This window comes from Falco biarmicus, chromosome 9 (genome assembly GCF_023638135.1).
Source record: "Falco biarmicus isolate bFalBia1 chromosome 9, bFalBia1.pri, whole genome shotgun sequence".
In the NCBI taxonomy this organism is placed as follows: Eukaryota; Metazoa; Chordata; class Aves; order Falconiformes; family Falconidae; genus Falco; species Falco biarmicus.
The window spans coordinates 56,266,053-56,285,502 of record NC_079296.1 but is presented as its reverse complement, the minus strand read 5'-3'; the positions used below and the strand labels follow the sequence as shown (position 1 = coordinate 56,285,502).

General features: G+C 39.8%; 1 protein-coding gene across 2 annotated transcripts in view; it reads right to left on the bottom strand.

Annotated features, from left to right (window-relative positions):
* The window catches only part of INPP5A (inositol polyphosphate-5-phosphatase A), a 257,283-nt gene that overhangs the window by 2,643 nt on the left and 235,190 nt on the right, over positions 1-19,450 (bottom strand). For both annotated transcript variants that reach the window (XM_056351391.1, XM_056351392.1), the window contains exon 13: positions 3,424-3,535. In XM_056351391.1, coding sequence (XP_056207366.1) covers positions 3,424-3,535 — 112 coding nt within the window. The remainder of the gene's footprint in view (positions 1-3,423; positions 3,536-19,450) is intronic.

Genomic DNA, 19,450 nt, shown 5'->3' with positions numbered 1-19,450 from the left:
AAGACAATTTCTTATTATGCTAAACAATTCCTATAAGCTAATTAAATCTGCAATTTGCACACTCTCAAGTCTCTAGTACAATCACAGACGTACTTTAAACTAGTTGGCAATACTAATTTATTTTGTATGAAACAGTCAAGACTTGCTCATCTGTAATCAGTCAAGTTTGACTGGGCAATAACTTTATATAAACAGTAGCATTTAGGATTATAAACTTAAAATTGAATTATCTTTAATGCAGTAAGGAAGCTTAAGGTCAGATTTACTTTATAGCACGGTTGTCTGCCAAAAATATAAAAACATAACCTTCTGCATTGTATGCATGAGCACTTTCCAATATTTCAAGATCATAATGCCACTAGCATCGGAAGTGGGGATACATTCATCAAAAGCGACTTGATAATTTACAAAGGCAGCATAAAATTGTGGATTTTCAACTGCATAATCTTTAGACAGATAAACAAATTACAGTGGTGCACAAGCAGAAACAATATACACTTGGCTGAGCATTCATTACTTCATGCTATCAGGCATCAACGCAACTCCCTAGCAGTGGGCAACCTTTGGTGTTTTAGGGCTCAGGAAGCATAAAATAACATGATGGTGAGGTAACCGACCATAGCATGATAGATGATGTTGCATGAAAGCTGTTTACAGCCCCATGTCTCTACAATCTGTAATGCCTACTGTGTAGCTGAACACACCGTACAGTGTGGCAATTTGTGCAGACTATCCTTTCTTTACATAGGATTAAAATGCAGACTTGCTGCAGTTTGTTTGAAATAAAATACAGAATTGCTAAGACAGAAAAATAAGTTCTTTATTTGCCTATAAGAAAAGTTAATAGCGCAAAATAATTACCCGCGTAAGAATATTCAATTGCTACTTACGACCAAAAATTCTTTAAAAATTCATATACATTTATATTCTAAGAAATTTTTACTGTGTAATCTGTTAATTAAAATTTGCATTTACTTTCTTCACAGTTTGTTTTTAAACTTCAAAGCGTAAGTCTCTGCAATGGAATGAATTCTCAATGGCAAGGCAAAGACTGCTTACTGTGTAGAACCACATAAACTTGTAAGGCCATTTTGCCCTTTCCTCTATCAGTTTAGCATTTTCTTCCACTGAGTATTTTCAGTAAGTTTCATAGGCCAGAATTAGTTTGGTTTTGATCTGGATAAGCTAACTCCCTTCTTGGTATAGACTCACTGACTTAACCATGCCAGTTTGGCCTCGTCTCCATGTGTAATTTTGCATACATGTTTCTGGAGATGTCCCAAACTGCATGCTCATCATTTGCAAATGTAAAGCTGCAGAGACAAAATTATATGCATTTTTTAAATGTAAGCTTTGAATGACCCAGCTGACTGGGTTTCTGTTCCATGGAGACTGGGAACCAGGCTAAGTGACCTCACAGTCACAAATTTCTTTAATGCTCTAACTTTGTTTTCCTTTGTTTAATTTTCTACCATTATAGCCAAGTTATACCCCCCTAGATAACCTGAAAGAATTCCTTTCCCTCTGTACTGTTTACACTCCTCAAGCCTTTGTGTACCCTTCTATCTCCTTATTCATAGCTTTAAAAAAAAAAAAAATCTTCCCTCATTGGCCACTCTTTCCACAGTTTTAATCCTTTGTTCTTTAGGAATTTCATGGGTGCCAAGTACTATCTGTAATATTTTGGGTAAAGTCTCACTTTTTGTATGATATTTCAAGAAGATCAAATAACATTGATTTTGACATTACTATTTTACTATAAAGCCGGTATTCCTCTTAGCTTCACAGCTGTTTTTATTAAATACTGCAGTACTAAAATTTTGGGGAAACTTCAAGATATCATGCAGACACTTCTTACACATTAAAATGTGAGGAAGTACATCAGACTGAAATTTGCGTAGCTATGGAAAAAATGTTTTCAGCCCTGCAATATACTGCAAAGCAAACAGTATAATCATGAGATAAATAACCCTGATGAGGGGGAGAAACAGAAAGTTATAAACTTCAGGATAGCAAGTTTTAAGAGTTTCATTAGAAAAAAAAAACAAACCATGAAGCTGTAGAATATGGATTTATTTGCAAAGATTATTTTCTGCAATTAACTCCCATTAAACTGCATTAATTATACAGGAACATACAGACAGACACATGACTTCGGGCACTCTTGGGTTTGGTAAGCCTGTTCTGTATGAGGGAGTCATACAGGCTGGTCAGCCAGATAACCTCAGTGCAACAGTGCTGAGAAGTCACAGCACATTCATTCCTGCATCGCGCTCATGGCCACAGCTAGCACAGAGGGAAACATTTAGCTCAGAGCAGAAAGGCATGGGTGAGAGCTCCTTGTATCATACACTGATTTCCTGATGTGTTCTTTCAAACAACTGATAGCCAGTGTAAACAGTACAGGTCCTCAGTTGCCATGAACAAGCACACTGGAAAACACAGGCAGTGTAAGTTAGCATACCTAACCGGCTGACCTGGTTCAGTGTGTCCAAGAAAGGAGGAGAGCAGAGCAGGGTAAGCAGGAGAGACAAAATGAGATAAAAAGGAAAAGTGGAAGGCTCCTAAACTATACTTAAGTCATTTAACCTTGGACAGACCATCACCATGTTAACCATACCTCTATACTAAAATCCCAAGAGGAACTGTATGTTCTAAAAATGTGGCACAATCGTATTTTTAAAGGTCTAATGGACTGTCCAAATTTAGGCACTTAATTGGTGTACCAAAGTTAGGAGCCTACCCGCTGGAGACTCTGCCTTCATTCTGGGGACAAAGACAGGAGATTTGGCCCATCTAGGATCTGATATGTTCTTGGGAAATCCAGTCCTCACCATCCATCAGCAACACATGGAACCTAAATCTACCAGGCTTGTAACTTGGGTACCTCAAGCTGCTGCTATACAGGTTTTTCTTTCAATAGCATTATTACTTCTCCATCAGCAGCCGCTCCTAGTTACTTTTGTCTGCATTTGTGCTGAATCCTTAGTAAGGACAGTGCTGTTACTTAGGTTACTGTATAGTGAACTGAACTGGGGGACTGATGTAGGTTTTTATTTTTTGTTATTCTTTTTTAAAGCAGGCACAGTTTCCCAGTGCTGCACATCCCAGTACAGCACTGACAAGTACAGAAGCAGCACAGAAGAGACGACAGGCAGCCAGTGTTGGCAGCTCAGGTACCTAAAGAAGTTTGTGAAAGCTCGTGCTTTGGTAACTGCCAACAGGTTAACTGGGACAAATCCACATTCTTGGGTGGAAAGCACTGGAAGCATAACAGTTCATTATTGCTGTCTCCAGCTTGGCAAGCATTTGCTACATGCAACTGAAAATTCAAGGACAAACAGAAGTTTATCAGTCCTACCTACCCCTGCTGAAGATGAACACAATGCAGAGGCAGCGGGGTGGCCGCAGCTCTGTACTTACTTTCAGAATGAGCTCCTTGGCTGAGTGGGACATCAGGATTCTGTCGCACCAGGCTGGACATCTCGTGTTCATGTACTGCCTTCCCTGGCTAGAGTCCTCACTGTATGGATAACTGCAAAAAAATCACAATTACAACCATCAGCAACTTTTTGCAAAGCTGCCTGAAACCTCTGGCCTAAATGACCACACTAACTAAAAAAATTAACTGGCAAAATCCAGCTCTTTTAGACACCTCTCGTAGTTACTTATCTTTCTTTTCTCCTCCCCCTTTCTTTCTCATGTGCTCTTTCTCTATTTCTCTTCTCTTCTCTACAATCCTACTTTAGGCCAACATGTTGACACATACAGTTTCAAAACTCTCACCTCCTACCTTACATTTCTGCATGTGAGAGTGTTCAAAGACAGCAGACTATTCACCTGTGTGAAAGTACCAAAGTCAGCTCAACAGCTCAAGCAAAGAGCAGGCTGTTGGCTATGACTACGGAAAACAAATGGGCAGAAGATGAAAAAGGAAGTCTAGGGGAAAAAAAAAGGTTAATCTCATGGGATTTCTTTGCAGGATTCTCTCAAGGAGAGCTATCCAGAATAATTTAAGAGAAGAGTCCAGAGCACTGGGATCTCTGCAGCTGTACACAGACCCCACCTGTACGGATCCTCTAAGGCTGCCAGAGAGGAAGGTATGACAAGAAAGCAGGCTTCTCAGGGGATTGCTTCAGAACCCAGGGATTAGGAATGTGGTTTAAGGAAAATGATGCTGACTACCTTTATATGAAATTGCGTTAACAACAAGTAAATTATTTTGTAAAGACATCAGGAAAAGAAGCTGATTAAATGGTAGCTATGTTGTGGGATCATTATAAACGTGCTATGGGATCTCCAGTGCATTCTAACTTACCTTTACAAGGCAACAGAAAGTGTTTATTTTAACCTACAGAACAGTCTAAAATAAGTTAACTCAGCAGGCCTGTGTGAGCCCACAGGCTGAAATCACTTAAGTTCCTGAAGTGGCCACCTCTGGTTCAACTGTGAGGAGGCCAAGGTCAAAGTTTTCCTTGTTTTATCCAAATGTTCTTCCTGGTTTAATATGATTGAACTTTGAATTTGGTGAGGGCTCATCATGCTGGAAGGCCACTGTTTTCCCAGACCATTTCCAAAATGGCATGGGTAAGCAGCCAAAGAGCGGTTTTGGAGAAATTCAGAGGGTTTGTGACAGGCTCAGTTTCTTGAATATTGGGCCTGAATGAATTAAGTTTGTTCTTGGTAAAATGTCTTTAAAAAACCACACATATGGCTGGTGCATATTATCTACATATATATCTGTGGGTGTATTTAAAATTACATTTGCATTTTATTCTGCTCATCACTGAGTACATAAAGGAAACACCGAGGTTTTCCTGATACGTGTGTTACAAAAATTTCTGGTATTGTAACAAAAGGGTTTGCACGCTTGAAGAGAAACTTATTTACCACCCTGCTTGGTGTGATACTTTGAAACTGAGACATACAGCTTTCTACCAAATGGGTTTACAAGCTACACTGCCATTAAAGAGATTAGCCGTGGCAAACATCCAAGAAAAGCGTACTGAACGTATTGGAACAAACCAGTGATCTCAGTACCTTTTCCACCTCATCAAACCTAACAAGACTCATTTTCCAAACATATTATGAGATTTCAATTTGCTGCTTCACTGACATACAGAAGTACAGCTTATTTCTGAGTGTCTGTGAAATATTTTGATGATGTAATACTACTGCTAGTAGAAGCTCTTTGTCTGCAATTTAAGGGTTGAATTTTTCTGGTAACCTCTTTCTTTAGTTACTCAAGAACCCAACATAACTGAAGCTACTTTTCATGAACAAGGTAAAGAATCAATCACATTTCGTATAATCCTTCCTTTTACAACATTAACTGTATGGCTTTTGAAGTATGATGTTCCATACCTGGAATGATCTGTTACTGCTATGTCTTAGAGCATTTCATCTACATTCTAAGAGATGGTATTTATCAATTTGCTTTATTGATCTTAATGCTTTCACAGGGTGAAAACTTCTGCCAATTTTTCAATGTCTTTAGTGCTGATCACCCAGTCAAGAAGTTACTGTAGTTTACAAGTATCTTTGACAAATCAGATTTCTAATGGCTGGGGCAGAGATGAAAATAGATGCTGCAAAAGTTATCCAGACAAAATAATCGGTAGGCAATAATTTAATACAATAAAGTGGGGCAAGCTCTTCTTTTTGTAAGGCAGCATCCTTCCTTCAGGCCAGAAGTGTGGATCATCCTGTCTTGCTGCACTCTAATGGATAAGGCTTCTCCCTCCCCGCCACCGTCTCTTTGGCTTGTGCCTCACTCTCAGTGAAATGTTGACACAGAGATAGTAAAAAATCCTAACTAGACACTCCCCCCAAAAATAATGAAAACTATTTGCTCTCCTCCATGCTCTAGAAGGGTCACAAATACTTTGGAATAAGCGGGCTCCTTTTGTAGATGGGTTCAAAAAGTAGTCATAGCTAAATATGACTCAAAATTGCTGGGAGGGATTCTTTTCTGTGACCTAACGGGTTGTGGGGTCATGATAGTTTATCTTAGATTTCTGCAAATAAAAGCTCTATTAGAGGTTTCTGGAATAAGACTGTCACTGATGAAATTTTCATAAAACATACTGCTGAATGTATACTCTTCCAGAGTAAAACCTTTCAAATGACATACACTCCAGTAGCTGTCTTCATCATCCTGTTCCGTACTTAAATGAATAGTGGAACGGTAAAATAGCATGACTGCTTCTGGAATTGAATCATCTTGTGTTCATTGTGAACTCTAAAACTTTTACTCAGTTGGAGCATTAGTAAGGGTTTTCTCCCCTATGGATACTCTGGTGCCTTACTTGATGTTACCTCATTCAAATGCCTTCCCACCAGCTGATGGGATTTTAAACCAGTCAATAGAAGCAATCGAAAGAGGAGACAAACAGATGCGTAAGCATTTCAGGAAGCCAGGCTGATGGTTCTGGTGCTGCCATAACAGAAAGATGCTGCAAAAATCAAAGACACAAGGGAAATGCCCAAAGCCTCAGAAATGCCACATGGAACAGCACTCAATTGCAGTCTTGTACACAGACTGTCGCCAGAATGCAGCCTTTGGGTGTGCTGCTGCACTCCCTGCAAACACACATCTCCTGAAGCTGGCAAACTAACTTGGCCTCACATCTGTGAAGGCAGCAGAGTGCCCAACGGGATAATTAACAGGCGAGCATGTCTTTCAGAAAAAGCAGGACATACCAACACAACACTCATTTTGCTTCTCCAATACAGCAGCTGCCCAGATAGCCCAGACTCAAGATGTACTCAAGAAACTGAAAAATATTTCCACTGACTTCAATGGGCTAACCAAGATATAAGTGTACTAATACACACTTCTATTTGACTATTACATTTTTGTTCTCTCTAGGGTGGCTTCATGATTTACCTCCTTTTTCCTTCCTTTCAACCCCACTTCTCACCTGCTTCTTTGAAATAAAGCACAAATAGTCTTTTTTTTTTTAAATAATAAAGTAAATTTAAATGTGTGTGCATGCAAAAAGCAGAACTATTCTTGTAATACACAATCTTCCCAAGGACATTAAGCATAAGATAGTCTACTTTCAAGTGCATCAAAATAGCTGTTTTGCTGACATCTCCAGCCTTTTTTAACACACTCCTTCCAGGCAAGTAAGAAGCTCACAGTTCTTAATTCAAGTTTCAGTTAATAATTCCAGTTCCCAGATTTTCTCATCTGTGAGTTGGATAAACAATTACAGGTTTGATAAAACCAACTGTAGATCTGATAAAAGAAATTGTAAGGACTCTACACCAAATAATCAGAAGTTAAAAATTCCAGTACTAATCTCCCAGAGGGTAAGCATTGTGCCACCCTTCTGTGCACGCATTATTAGTCTTGACCATCAGAACTGTGACTGTGGCAGAGAAAAAAGGAGAACTGGTTCTCTCAGTCCCTTGACTAGACAGGAAAGAATGTTGGTTTTTTTTTTTTCTTTCGGTAGCATCCTGCCTCAATCACAATCTGTCTAGTGCAATGTACAGAAAACAGTGATCTTGAGAATGACTAGTGAGTGCTCATGTAAAAATGATGGCATAACAAAGGCCTCTAGGTACCTCTGAAATATAAATGATAAATAGATATGATGCTAACACACGCAGGTGCTACAGATACATTAAGACTGTATGCACTTCCTGCCTTTAGCATTCAGCACGGTTGCCTTTTGTTAACACACTGTATTACATATATTTAAAAACACAAATGGGGAAATGAGGAATTCCATGTGGAACAATTTTTCTGCCCTGCTTAAAATAGTGGCAAAGTTGAAATTTAGGACCTTAACCGCTCACGTTAGCAAAAGTAGTCCATTATTCTCTGTGTATGCCAGCCAGTACAGTCATGCAAAATATACTTTGACTGTATATGCCTTTGGATGATGGACAGACAGGCAGTTCTGGAGCTGGAGAATCCATGTAAGAGGTTTGTACAGTTTATCTCCAGTTGTCCAGGATTTCTTTTTTCTCAAGATGCTCCTCCTAGCTGCCTCTCCAGCTTATTTCACAAACTTTTGTTTCAGTTATGTTCAATTTATTTAACCAGGATTGCTCTCAGGAGGGTTTTTTGAATAAAACTTCCAAAAGGTACTAATTAAAGCAACATCATTAATGTAATGCTCAGTGTTGTCAAAATTTAACCAAAGACTTCACGGAATTGTTAACTGTTAATAAGGTGCAGGCTGTCCACTGGTAGGTATTTGGTATTAACTGGTATTACAGTTAATAAGGATGAGAGCCACTTGGCAATTGTTTGGGGAAAATAAACCATTAAGACCATCAGTAATATTACTGCAGCACTGTTGTTGACAGGTGCTGTCCAAGGTGATGGGACACCTTTACAAAAATACTCACTGCAGGCTGAAAAGTCCTCTGACATCATAAACCATCCTGTCAGCAGTGTTTTGACTCAAAACACAAGCCAACAATGCTGTGTATATAAATGTCTCTTTAACTGGCATTTCCAGTCAGGAAAAACACTCCTAATGAACTCTTCTCTTGTGTAAGAATGGATAAAATGTGCTGCTGAGATGGGTGCAATGTACTTTCTAAGAGGAAACAATTAATTCACTTTGGAGTGTTATTACCTTTAAGAGCTGCCTGTCACAGGCAGCTCCGCTTTCCAGCTCATTTTTGTGCATAGTGAACATAGTGAATATGTCCTGTTGCTGCAAAAGTGTTTTGGTGTTGTTTTAAGGATTCTTCTTTCCTAAGGATTTCCAGTAGTGTTGTAGGAAGTGTGACAACATCCACTAGGCAACGGTGGGGAAAAATTAAGCTATGCAATGTTTTCTAGTACAATAAAGGTCATTCTGAAGACCTGTGTATCCTTATATCTAGATTCATATGCAGATGTTCAGGCAAACTTTTTCATGTTTCAGGGAGTGGAAATACCTCCTATTCAAAGACCACTTGTTCTCATTTATTAATTGTCCCCACATTTTAGATCACTGAATTGTTTCTAATACGAAGTATTTGAGATAAGATGGAATTATTAAGCATTGATGAAAACTGAGCTCTTTATGGGAAGATCTGAGACACAGTTTTATTTGGCCCATTATATTTTTAAAATCAGGTATGAGTCCTTGCATTCACTTCTCTCGCTTTTAAGTCTTTCTGTTGAGAAAGAACTTCAAAAGGGGAAAAATCCCAACCAATTTTCATCAGAAAATTATTTACTAGTTTTGTATTTTGCAAGAACATGTTGGACCAATTTACCTTTAGCTCTGACACACTTAGTTAGATTGTCTAAGGTGCTTTCACCAGAAGCAAGAACAGTGAATACAGGCTGCCAGTTCAAGCTTTGGGTGCTTCGAAAGTTGTAAGGCCAAAGATATAAATAAAAATATTTTAATATTTTTATTGACAAGGTCCCAACTCAGCATTAGTGTGAGCTAGTACACGAGTGTGATTTCAATAAAATGACATTCAACCAGTCAAAGTATGGCATCCAATTTTTGTCAGCTTCTAGATCATTAGTTTCTTCCTCCAAATTGAATTAGCATTTTATATTTCCCTGAGTCCGAAAGGGAGATTTGGGCTCCTTAGTTCTCTTCCTAACCAATGACCCCATGTAATTTATCTTCATATGCTCATCTTAGGCAGCAGATAGTTAAAGCTAAGCAGTAAGACACGTTGCTGTTTGAATTAAATTAGCTGCTTCATATGTACCAAAACACTAATAAGCCTTCGTGAGGCTCTTCGAACTAACTGGCCATGATATGCATCTCACTTAAGCCAAATCAGGAGGGTAAACAGAGTCCTGCAAACACAGGACTTTAAACACAGTTAAAGTACAATGCCTTAAACAGCTGCTACTTGCAAAGGCTACACTAACACCATGGTGATCACAGCAACAATAAGAGTCAAAGGTGACAATAAAAAGGGGGGTCACCCAGGCAATGCGGCAAAGGGTAAGAAGGGTAAACAGGACTCAGGCCTTAGCTCTGGGCACAACACAAAACAGGATGGGTAATGACAGGGTGTTTTTCTTGGAGTCTTTTTTATGGATTTATGTTGGGCATATTGCATTTTGGCTTAACGTCCTTCTTTGGAAAATACATGTCTATAATACGCTTCAGAGTTAACATTTCTGTATCGCTAGTGTAACTGGACCTTTTTCAGTTAAAAAACCAAGAAACCCAGAGCCCCTTTCTTTTTCCAGCGAGAAACAACTGGCTCTTTACTTTCTGCTCCAAATGCTCCCCGTGGAGAAAACCTCCCCTTGCTGATTACAACCAACCTACGGCTAAACACAGTGATACCGTGAAAAGGTGCTAGGGCTTGCACCGTCCCGCCGGTGGCCAGTGCCCCTTTGCGGGGTCTTTAGGCTGGCCAGCAGCGAGGGGCTGACACGCAGCTAATAGCACTGGTATGCTATGCTGTGCTGTGCAATGCCCGTGGCATGGGGAGGCCCAGATAACAAAACCAGGTTATTCAGAAACACTAATGCCTCAGCAAGTGGACAGTGAGTGACATGCTCTATTGCTTTAATAACAATAATGTTGCACTCTGCTATATGTATAGAATACCACTACTATTAAAAGTGGATAAATGTAATTATGAATAACATTGGCTTGTCGGGAAGGACCCAGTGCCGGCTTGTTTCAGCCAAACAGTCTGATGTTACTGTATGTGACTGTGATTGACCGAAATGGCTTTTCTGGGAACGTGCCTGGCTTAGAGAAAGTTACTTTTGGGCTGCAATTCACAAATTCTCACACTGGAAAAAAATTACTGCAACACCGAGGCAACAGGTGGGACAGGGTTCTGGTTCCAAGCCACTGGGCTGTCAAACAGCACTTTCAGGCAGGGATACCATGAATGGCCTGGTTAGCAGCAAAGACCATAAGCTGTTTAGAATTTGCTTCACTTTCTGCTTGTAGCACCATCTATGATCCTTACCTTACACAAGGCATACAGTAATACTCATCCCTTGAAACTCCTTTCCATCATTGATTTTCCTCTCTTTTTCCCTTTGCCACAATTCCTTAAAACAAACAGAACTGCTTACTTGGGTAATTCTACCCAGTCCTTCACAAATTAAAGAAACACCCTATTTCAACTTGGAAATTAATTGAGAGTGATGGTGAGACCTGTACTGGTTTAATGTGAAGAGAGAAATGGGGATAAGATCTGTCTGAAAACCATTTCAATGATTAAATTCTAATTGTTTTGGAGGACATGACAGCTGTCTCTTCTACTTCCAACTGGGAAGCTGTTTCTGTGCTCCAGCTTTAGATGCTGGAAGAACCCAGACAACTACGCAACGTCCTGTGGGAATTTCTTCCTCAGGGTCTGAGGGATCTGCTGGTGATTTAAGATACCTCACTGATATCTGGAAGGTATTTAACAGTGCATGAATGACTACAAGGTGTTTCTCTTCAGTGGAAAAAGTTTCTTAATTGGCAGAAAAAACATGTGTTATAAAAGTAACTGAAAAAGCAAGCATAAAAATAATCTAGGGCTTTAACAGTTTTAAAACAGTGCCTAACTCCCCCTTTTGTGAGACAACAGGACCCAGGAGTGTTACTGAGGGTAAGATGTTCTAAGAAATGGGAATCCTGTTTGCTTTGGGAGTACTGCACCAGTCCTGGCAGCAGATGATTGGTACACTCTGAAAACATGCAGGGCAACTGGTGAAAACACTGGTAAGTAAAGGCAGCCTGTCAAAATATGAACCATCATCTTGTCTTCCCATTTCACACCCAAGGGTGACAACGGGGATATGTACAGTGGCACCCACAGGACTGAGTACAAAAGGCAGAGTTGTTCTCTGGACAGTCTCTGCAGACGGGAAGGTACAAGTGATCACATTTAAAAATGGTTTTGCTTCATGCAGAGCAGACCAGCTCACTTTGTAGTGCAAATTAGACTAGAAAAAAAATACATGTATCATTGTGCAACCTACTAGAATAAAACAAGGTCACAGGACAAAACGCAAGGGTAGAGAATATATAGATTATAGACTAAACAGGATTCGGGCAGAATAAGGGACCAGAGCCAGAGAGAATTCCAAAGAAGCAGTTGTCTTCCAATAGTAAATGAGATTCAACTTGTCTCCTGGTGATTGGTGTCAAAGCCAAGATACTGTCAATGCAGAGGGTCTGCTTGAGAAAAATACCACACAGAGGATATCTAAGACACAAACATATGTCCAACCAGTAAATTACATGACAGCCTAATGCAACAACAAACAAGAATAGGTCACTTTAAGAGAATGATTAATACATGAGATTACTGTGCATGCAGACTTATCTAAAAGCAAACCTTGTTGGTGGGTGTGAACTCTTGCTAAAGTCAGCTCCTATCTTTGCTATACAACACCTACAAGAATAATTATAATAATTAATGGAGAACAGCGATAAAGGTAACAATTGCCCACCTGTATACTGACTGACCACAATGTCGTTACTTCTTTTTTCACACCTACCGCCTTCTGCAATGATTGCTGACCACTGCAAACTTTTCCAGCCTCACACTGGGCTTGCTGTTTGCTCACAGCCAGGCTGTTCAGCCTGTGACTGACAGAGCTTACAGAGTTTAAAATTCTGAATTGTATTTAGTCTCCAATGGCTAAGGTTGCTACGGGCTACATTAGATTACAAAGGGTAATGAGAAGAAAACATGAATATTCACTATATAAAGTAAAAGGCCTCAAAATATAGGAGTATAGGAATGGGTGAATAATGTCTGAAAAATACTCCATTAGAAGGGGCCTTTATTTTGTGTGCAAAGATAGCAGACTTGTAATGCAGTCTGTGACTTCTTATTAAGCTGTGATTTCTCTTCCAGCCTGCCTTCGCTTTTGGCAAATTTTTGGAGGATCGGGGAAAGATCTGCTGCTGCTGAAGGCAGCGTGGTTTGTTACTTCTGTTCTCAGCCCAAGGGAAGACAAATGAGGAACGGGGTGGGCTTCGAAGAGGCTAACCTCTTGACTGGGGAGAGGAACAGCGGACTCGGACCGTTCTCCCTGCTGGCTCGGGAGATGGCTGCATTTTAAGTGCAGACAGCTCTCCCGTGGCAGGTTGCTGGGGGTCTTGACTGTCAAGTGCAAGAATGTGCTGGGGAACCACGTGGGCAGAGGCTGCTGACTGGGGGTGAAACAGCTTTGACACATACAGGTTGAGAGCTAGCAGGCTAAGACATTTTTCCTCCACAGTTCATTCACTGCGTCACTAGCATGCTTCTCTGCAAGGCACGGGTTATACAGCATGGTACGCTGATACAACTTAAGCACATATTTGATAAATTAAAAGGAACCCAGAACTGAAGAGGAAATTCAGAAAAATGCCTAGGTATTAAGTGCCCTGCTGAACAGAGATAACTGACATCCTTGCAAATTAAGCAGACACTGTAAGTGATGTGCTCAGGCAAGGCTTTGTTCTGAATGGTTTGGAGGGGCAATTGCCTGACCACCCCTGCCTCCGCACTGCAGCAGGATGGTGACGCAGGGTAGGATGAAGAATTCACGTAAGATCAAGCAGACCTATGGTCTTAAACTAAATTGCACTTTTGCATTGTAGAAGAACAACGGTTTTGTTTTGTTTGGAGTTCCGCAAGTGTGCCTGCAGAAATGCTATTTTTAGATGTGGTTGGTAGGAGAGTTCAAAAGTGGATTTGGAATCCTTCCCACATACAAAGTTGACTGGGAAGAGTCCTGAAGCTAACATTCACTAACACAGAGTCTACCAAGACCTTGCAGAAACCCACTTGCATACACATTCACATGGATTTACTGCATTGCCTTAATACTGTTCCATTTATAGCTAAAAATTCAATTTATAATACACTGTAATTATAAATTACCATAGAACTATTATTATATAAACAACTATGATCTATACCTACCAAAACTAATGCATGATTAAAAATATTAACTTATTTATGTAAAATCCAACAAATGACATTTGCGTATTGCTTAGTAGTTTGAAAACTTAAAAGCAAACCAGTGTTTTGAAAGGGCAGGAAAAAAGGGAAATTGTAGACTTGCAAGTCAATTTAGTGGCTAGACAAAACCAAAGAACTTCAATTTGTTTTATACCCAACTAAGGCCAAAGTGGTAATTCTGAAAATTCTTATTCACCTGCTGTCTAATCAACCATGCCAAGGCTTTGGTCTCTGCTCCTAGAACTGTTTTTTGTATTTGGTCTAGTCATCGTTTCCTGCGAATAGTAGATGCAGCCCTGAGAGCAGAACTCATCTCTGCTCCTCCACTTCCTGGTGGATGGCTGGCCATGGGGTAACAGCATCCTCCACTTTTGTGCTTTGTTTTTTTGACCTTACACCTGCTGTATTCAAAATGAATAACCCGAAGCAGATAGGCTATATGGGTAGGAAAATAGTCAGGCCACAGCTTGATACAGTGCTTTTCTTCTGAAATCTTGCTGTTAGCCAAAGGGAAGTAAGCATTTTACTTGTTTTGGGACCTCTCATGTCAAGTTTCAACCTACAATAAACTTTAATGGTCATTATAAACATATAAAGGCTTGAAAAACAGCTTTTCTAAATATAGAATTGACCATTCTGGCTTTCAGTGATTCAAGCCAGGCCTGCAAGGTTATATTAACTTAGCTACACTGTGGTTTTGTGCAGCCTTTCACAATGGAACTTAGCACACCTTCTCTCAGAGGGTTTAAACAAAGGTGGATCCCCATTCAAATGATCAAAAAGCATGGAAGATTTGCATTAACTTGTTATGGAGGGCATCAGCTTAGTTTCATTTCTCTTTTAAACACCGAACAGTGAAAAGACAGCGGTACAGCAATGTTCTTACTTCCGCCATGGCTGTCCAGACTTGGCAAACAGAGCAATGCGGGGAAAGAGCCTTTGGTATTTCAATTTCTTTACAGAATTATCTATGCTATCGCTTAGAGACAAGCAAGAAGTCAGTAGTTTAAAAAAAAATTTTGAAGTATTCTTGACTCAGTACAGGGTCCCAACTCTCCACAGAATTAAGAAGTAACTTTTTATTTGATACTTCTTACAACATCAAAATTTCAATTTTAGGACCCATTAGCACAGGGACTAGAAAGAAAATAAGAAAAGGTTTGCATAAAGTTCAGTTTTTAAAAGCTGGTAGTAAAATGCATGATGCAGTAGCTGGAAATATACAGAGACCTAAGTTTTTGCCAAGACCTGTGAATAATGATTCCTGAGATGTTTTCTCTAAGAAGTGATGAGGGTTAAGTGCTCTTGCTGATTATCGAATGTAGTTTACAATCAACTGAAAAAAGAAGGCAACAAACTACAGAAAAGCACAATGCACATGAATTTTGAAGAGCATAATACAATCTACAGCTATAAATACAGTAAAGAAGAACAAAAAAACAGAGAAGTATTACAACACACCATCATTTCATCATGGCATTTTAGAGTTAGAAAATTACTCAAGAACTCAACATTTCTATTACTACTTATATTGAAATGCCATCTCAGTGTAATGAAAAACTGGAAACAAGAAGGTCTGACAACTTCAAAAAATTTAGGTCCCTAAATAAAAAGATAAGAAGAATCTTGAGGATTTTTTGTAACAGACAATTTGCATTTTTTTGTACCCTAAGTGGTGTGTTCTATGAGAAAGCACATAAAAAATGCCTTTTGTTTTGTTTTTCTCACTTGGTAATCTTTCCTTTATTATGTTCCCTAAATCCTAGACAGCAAGCGTGGTAACTCTCCCCTGTCATTTGGATACTGCCTCACAGAAGGTCACATTCCCTAACGTTTATGAATATGGGAGATTTTTATCAATGCATGGAGGCAATCTAGCAGTCCCTTTTCCCTGAGAACCAAGCACGCTGTTGTCTTGCCATTTGTGTCCCAAGGTGAATGTCCTGCTCCTGCACCTAAGCAACCCCCTCGCCCCTTGGCCGGTGGGATGGCCAGCATGTCCCCGAGGCAGCATCATGACTCTCCAGCTCCGGGGCCATTGCTAACACGGGAAAGCCAAATTCATCACGGGGTAAGCAGTGCCAGGGCTTGTCAGGCCTGGCCTGACGGATAGCTTCTTGAGCACAAGCGATATGAATTTACAGCTTGTACTGACCGTGCTCTCAGTGGCAAAGCACAAGGCAGCAGAGAGCTGCTTGTTCAGCTGTGGCAGCCTGCGCTCAAGTGCCGAGTTCAGACACTGTCTGTTTCTCCAAACTGGAGCCAGGACACAGCACAGCATCGTGATGTTGTCTTGTGCAGAACTTACGGTGCTTTACGAGAAGATATAACTTTGAAAATGGAGTATGAAAATTTTGGACAACAGCTTGCTTTTAAGAAGGTTCATCTAAAGAGCAAAGTATAGTGATTTCTTTTTAAAAAAATAATCTTATCAGGATAAAAATATATGTCTACACAACTGTCAAAGCTTTGATTGAAATTAAGGAGAAGGGACAGAGAAATTAATTCTAAAAGATGCAGATCTACTGACAGAAAACAATTAAAACATGGAAATGTACAAAAACATCCTCTCCATTTAGATTATTACAACAGAGGAAATAATTTCATAATTTTAAATGAAAACTGAGAATATGCATGATCAGATTTGATTATTTTCCCAGTCCCTTATGTACTCCTAAGCACATAAGCAATTTGAGAACATCAAAACTTCCAAATACTTTCTAGAACAGCACTAAGTTTACCCTCATGTTTTGTAACCACAGACTCAAATTTAAAATTAAACTCTGAAATACTTGTACTGTCATAACTGAGAAAAACACTATTTAAGAGAAAAACAATTCTGGTCATCCTCTGTATACCAACAAGTTTTCGCAGTCTTGATGAGGAGATTTGTACAGTGCATGAAGGTCTGATGGTGCTGCTGAAATAAGTAGGAATGGGGACTAAGGTGTGGGAAATCAGGACTGGGTTCACTGCCTGTGGTTCTCGACGAGAACGCGGGTCAGAGCCAGCTTAACTCAAGGCTTTCCTCCTGAAGACAGTCATTCTCTCGTGCATTCACCATAACACCTGGCACCATGAAAAGTTATTATTTTAACTGGGACTCTGCTCATTTTTATGCTACAAAACCAGTGGTTTTTATTCAATACAATCCCTCTTACCAAGAACTGGGTTGGTTCTCCGAATTTGGACATGTCAGGTCACCAGCCAGCACTGGCTGGAAGGTTCGGACTTGGACCTTGGTCTGCATTCCATGTTATGCAGGGAAGCACGGTAAAACTGTCAGTAACTGCAGCGTGTTTCTGTTCTACCTGTCCAGATTGACACCTGAGGTATCTGGATGATGGTGTAACGCCGCTCTAGGAGTGGCGTGAAAACAAACCAAGAAAACTGCTCAGGCTGAAATTTTGGCCCTCACTGAAGTTAACCACAAAAATACCACTAATTCAAAGGAGTAAAGCTTTCAACCCCAGGCCAGCTATGGTAGTGTATCAATAAGATCTCATGATAAAGTCCAGAGAATAAACAGTTTATGCTGATAAAAAATGAATTTATAAGTGATTTAGCCTGCTGCAACTCAAAGGGATGTGACCTTTTGCATTTATCTCAAGAGTACACTGAATCTCAAGAATGCTTTTTGAGGATAAAATTTACATGAAAGGAATGAAACTGTGCTATCGATTTGTAGATCTCCGTGTGCAGATCAGGCAATTAATTGTATGTACAAATGATAAAGCAAGTGAAAGAAAGAGATAACTGTCCTAATTTACCTTTCATTGTACTAGATGTATTCAGTACCATTTTAACTGAGATACTCTGCCTTCGATTGTTGGCCAGCATTCTATGACATAAGACTATAACACCACAGATCAAGAACAGAAGCACAGAGTAATTCATAGACTGAGCCAATGGACCATAATGAAAATATAATGTAGTAAACAAATTCTGAAATACTGCTTTAAGGCTATCATTACAATTGCTTAAAACTTCGTTCTGAATTCAAATGATCACTAATTAAGCCCAGAAGCCTGACATAAAAAGTGACCAGAACTTTCTTTGTGTCTCTCTCCAGTGAAAAGGGCTTGCTTTGATGCATTTACAGAACAAATGGATGCACCATACACTTTCCAGCTAAGAATACCAAAAAGCTTAAAGAAGCAGTTTCTAAATATACAGGACTGATCATACCCTCCTATAGTTAAAAATAAAAAGTCTAGTATGATATATGTACTATATATAATCTATGACTGGATATATTACAAACACATATTAAGCTCGTATTTACAAAGAGTATGTAAAAGTAGCTAAGTCATAAGCTACATATTTTCTTTCTTCCAGTAGAAAAAAAAAAGTAGGAAAAAATGGATGAAAAACTACTAGGAAGTGAAAGTGAAACCAAGATATTTAGGCCATACATTTCATTTCTTTCTTGAATAAGTGAAAAGTTCTGAGTTAAAAAGAAAATGTCCTACATTAAAACCGCTGCTTTTTGCCTACTCATGATACCTGGTTTTGCAGTGAATAGCACATTGTCATCATTATTTCAATACAGAGAAAAATAAATCAAATTATATCTTCCAGGAAAATCAATGTGCTTAGTTTCATAAACAAAAATAGGACACTGACCTGCAGTTACTCTGTGAACCCAGTTATGCAGTACTTCATTTAGGCAAGACTTCTTACTGAGCCTGGCGCCCATGCAAGGACTACAGAATGGAAAGCAGGATTTGAAAGCAGGATTCCCTTCCCATATGACCCAGAGAACAAGGAGGGATGGGTGAAAAAAAGCACCCTAACATAAAGCCAATTTCTCTTTGTGTATGAGTTTAACTGGTTGGTTTTGCGCCCTGTATTTTTAGTAATATTTGCATATTCAGTTCTCTTATTTTATCAGTATTCTCTGCTTAAGTTCAAATAAATTTTGTGTTGTAGAAACTCAGTTTTAGCACCCCTTCCATGCCAGCTTTCAGTATATAAAAATGTATTACTATTTATTATTATTACTATTACTTAGTTGTAAGAAGGAAACAGAGCGAGTAGCCGGCAAAGCTGCACGCTTATCCCCCCCACTGCTCCCCTTTGATGTAGGTGAGAACAGCAGCCGTAGGTCTGGTTCTCTGCAGCCCTTTGGAGGTCGAGGAAAGGATTGCCACATTACAATGTACACCCTTCTCGCGCCCCAGGCTGCTCACAAAGCCACAAAGCTGGGAACTGAGTGGGAACAGAAAAGCGAATAGGTGAAGCCAGAAACAATCCTTCATGGCTGTTTCCCAAGATCTGGACAGGGTCCCTGCTCAGAAATGCCTGCTTCCACCTTGGTAGTGCAGATCTTTTTTTGCAAGCGTCTGAGCGAGTTAAGGAGCTGTGGCCTGCAGACAACTGCTGAGCTTCACATCCCTTAGTGCCACAGTGCAGCAGCAACCCAGCACGGCCCTGGCACGCTGCGCAGCCCCTTGGGGCAGGAGGCGAAGAATATCGCCAAATCCAGCTAAAGCAACAGTGTGTTTGGGGAGGTGGAATGCAATTACAGGGCGTTTGGCCAGAGCAC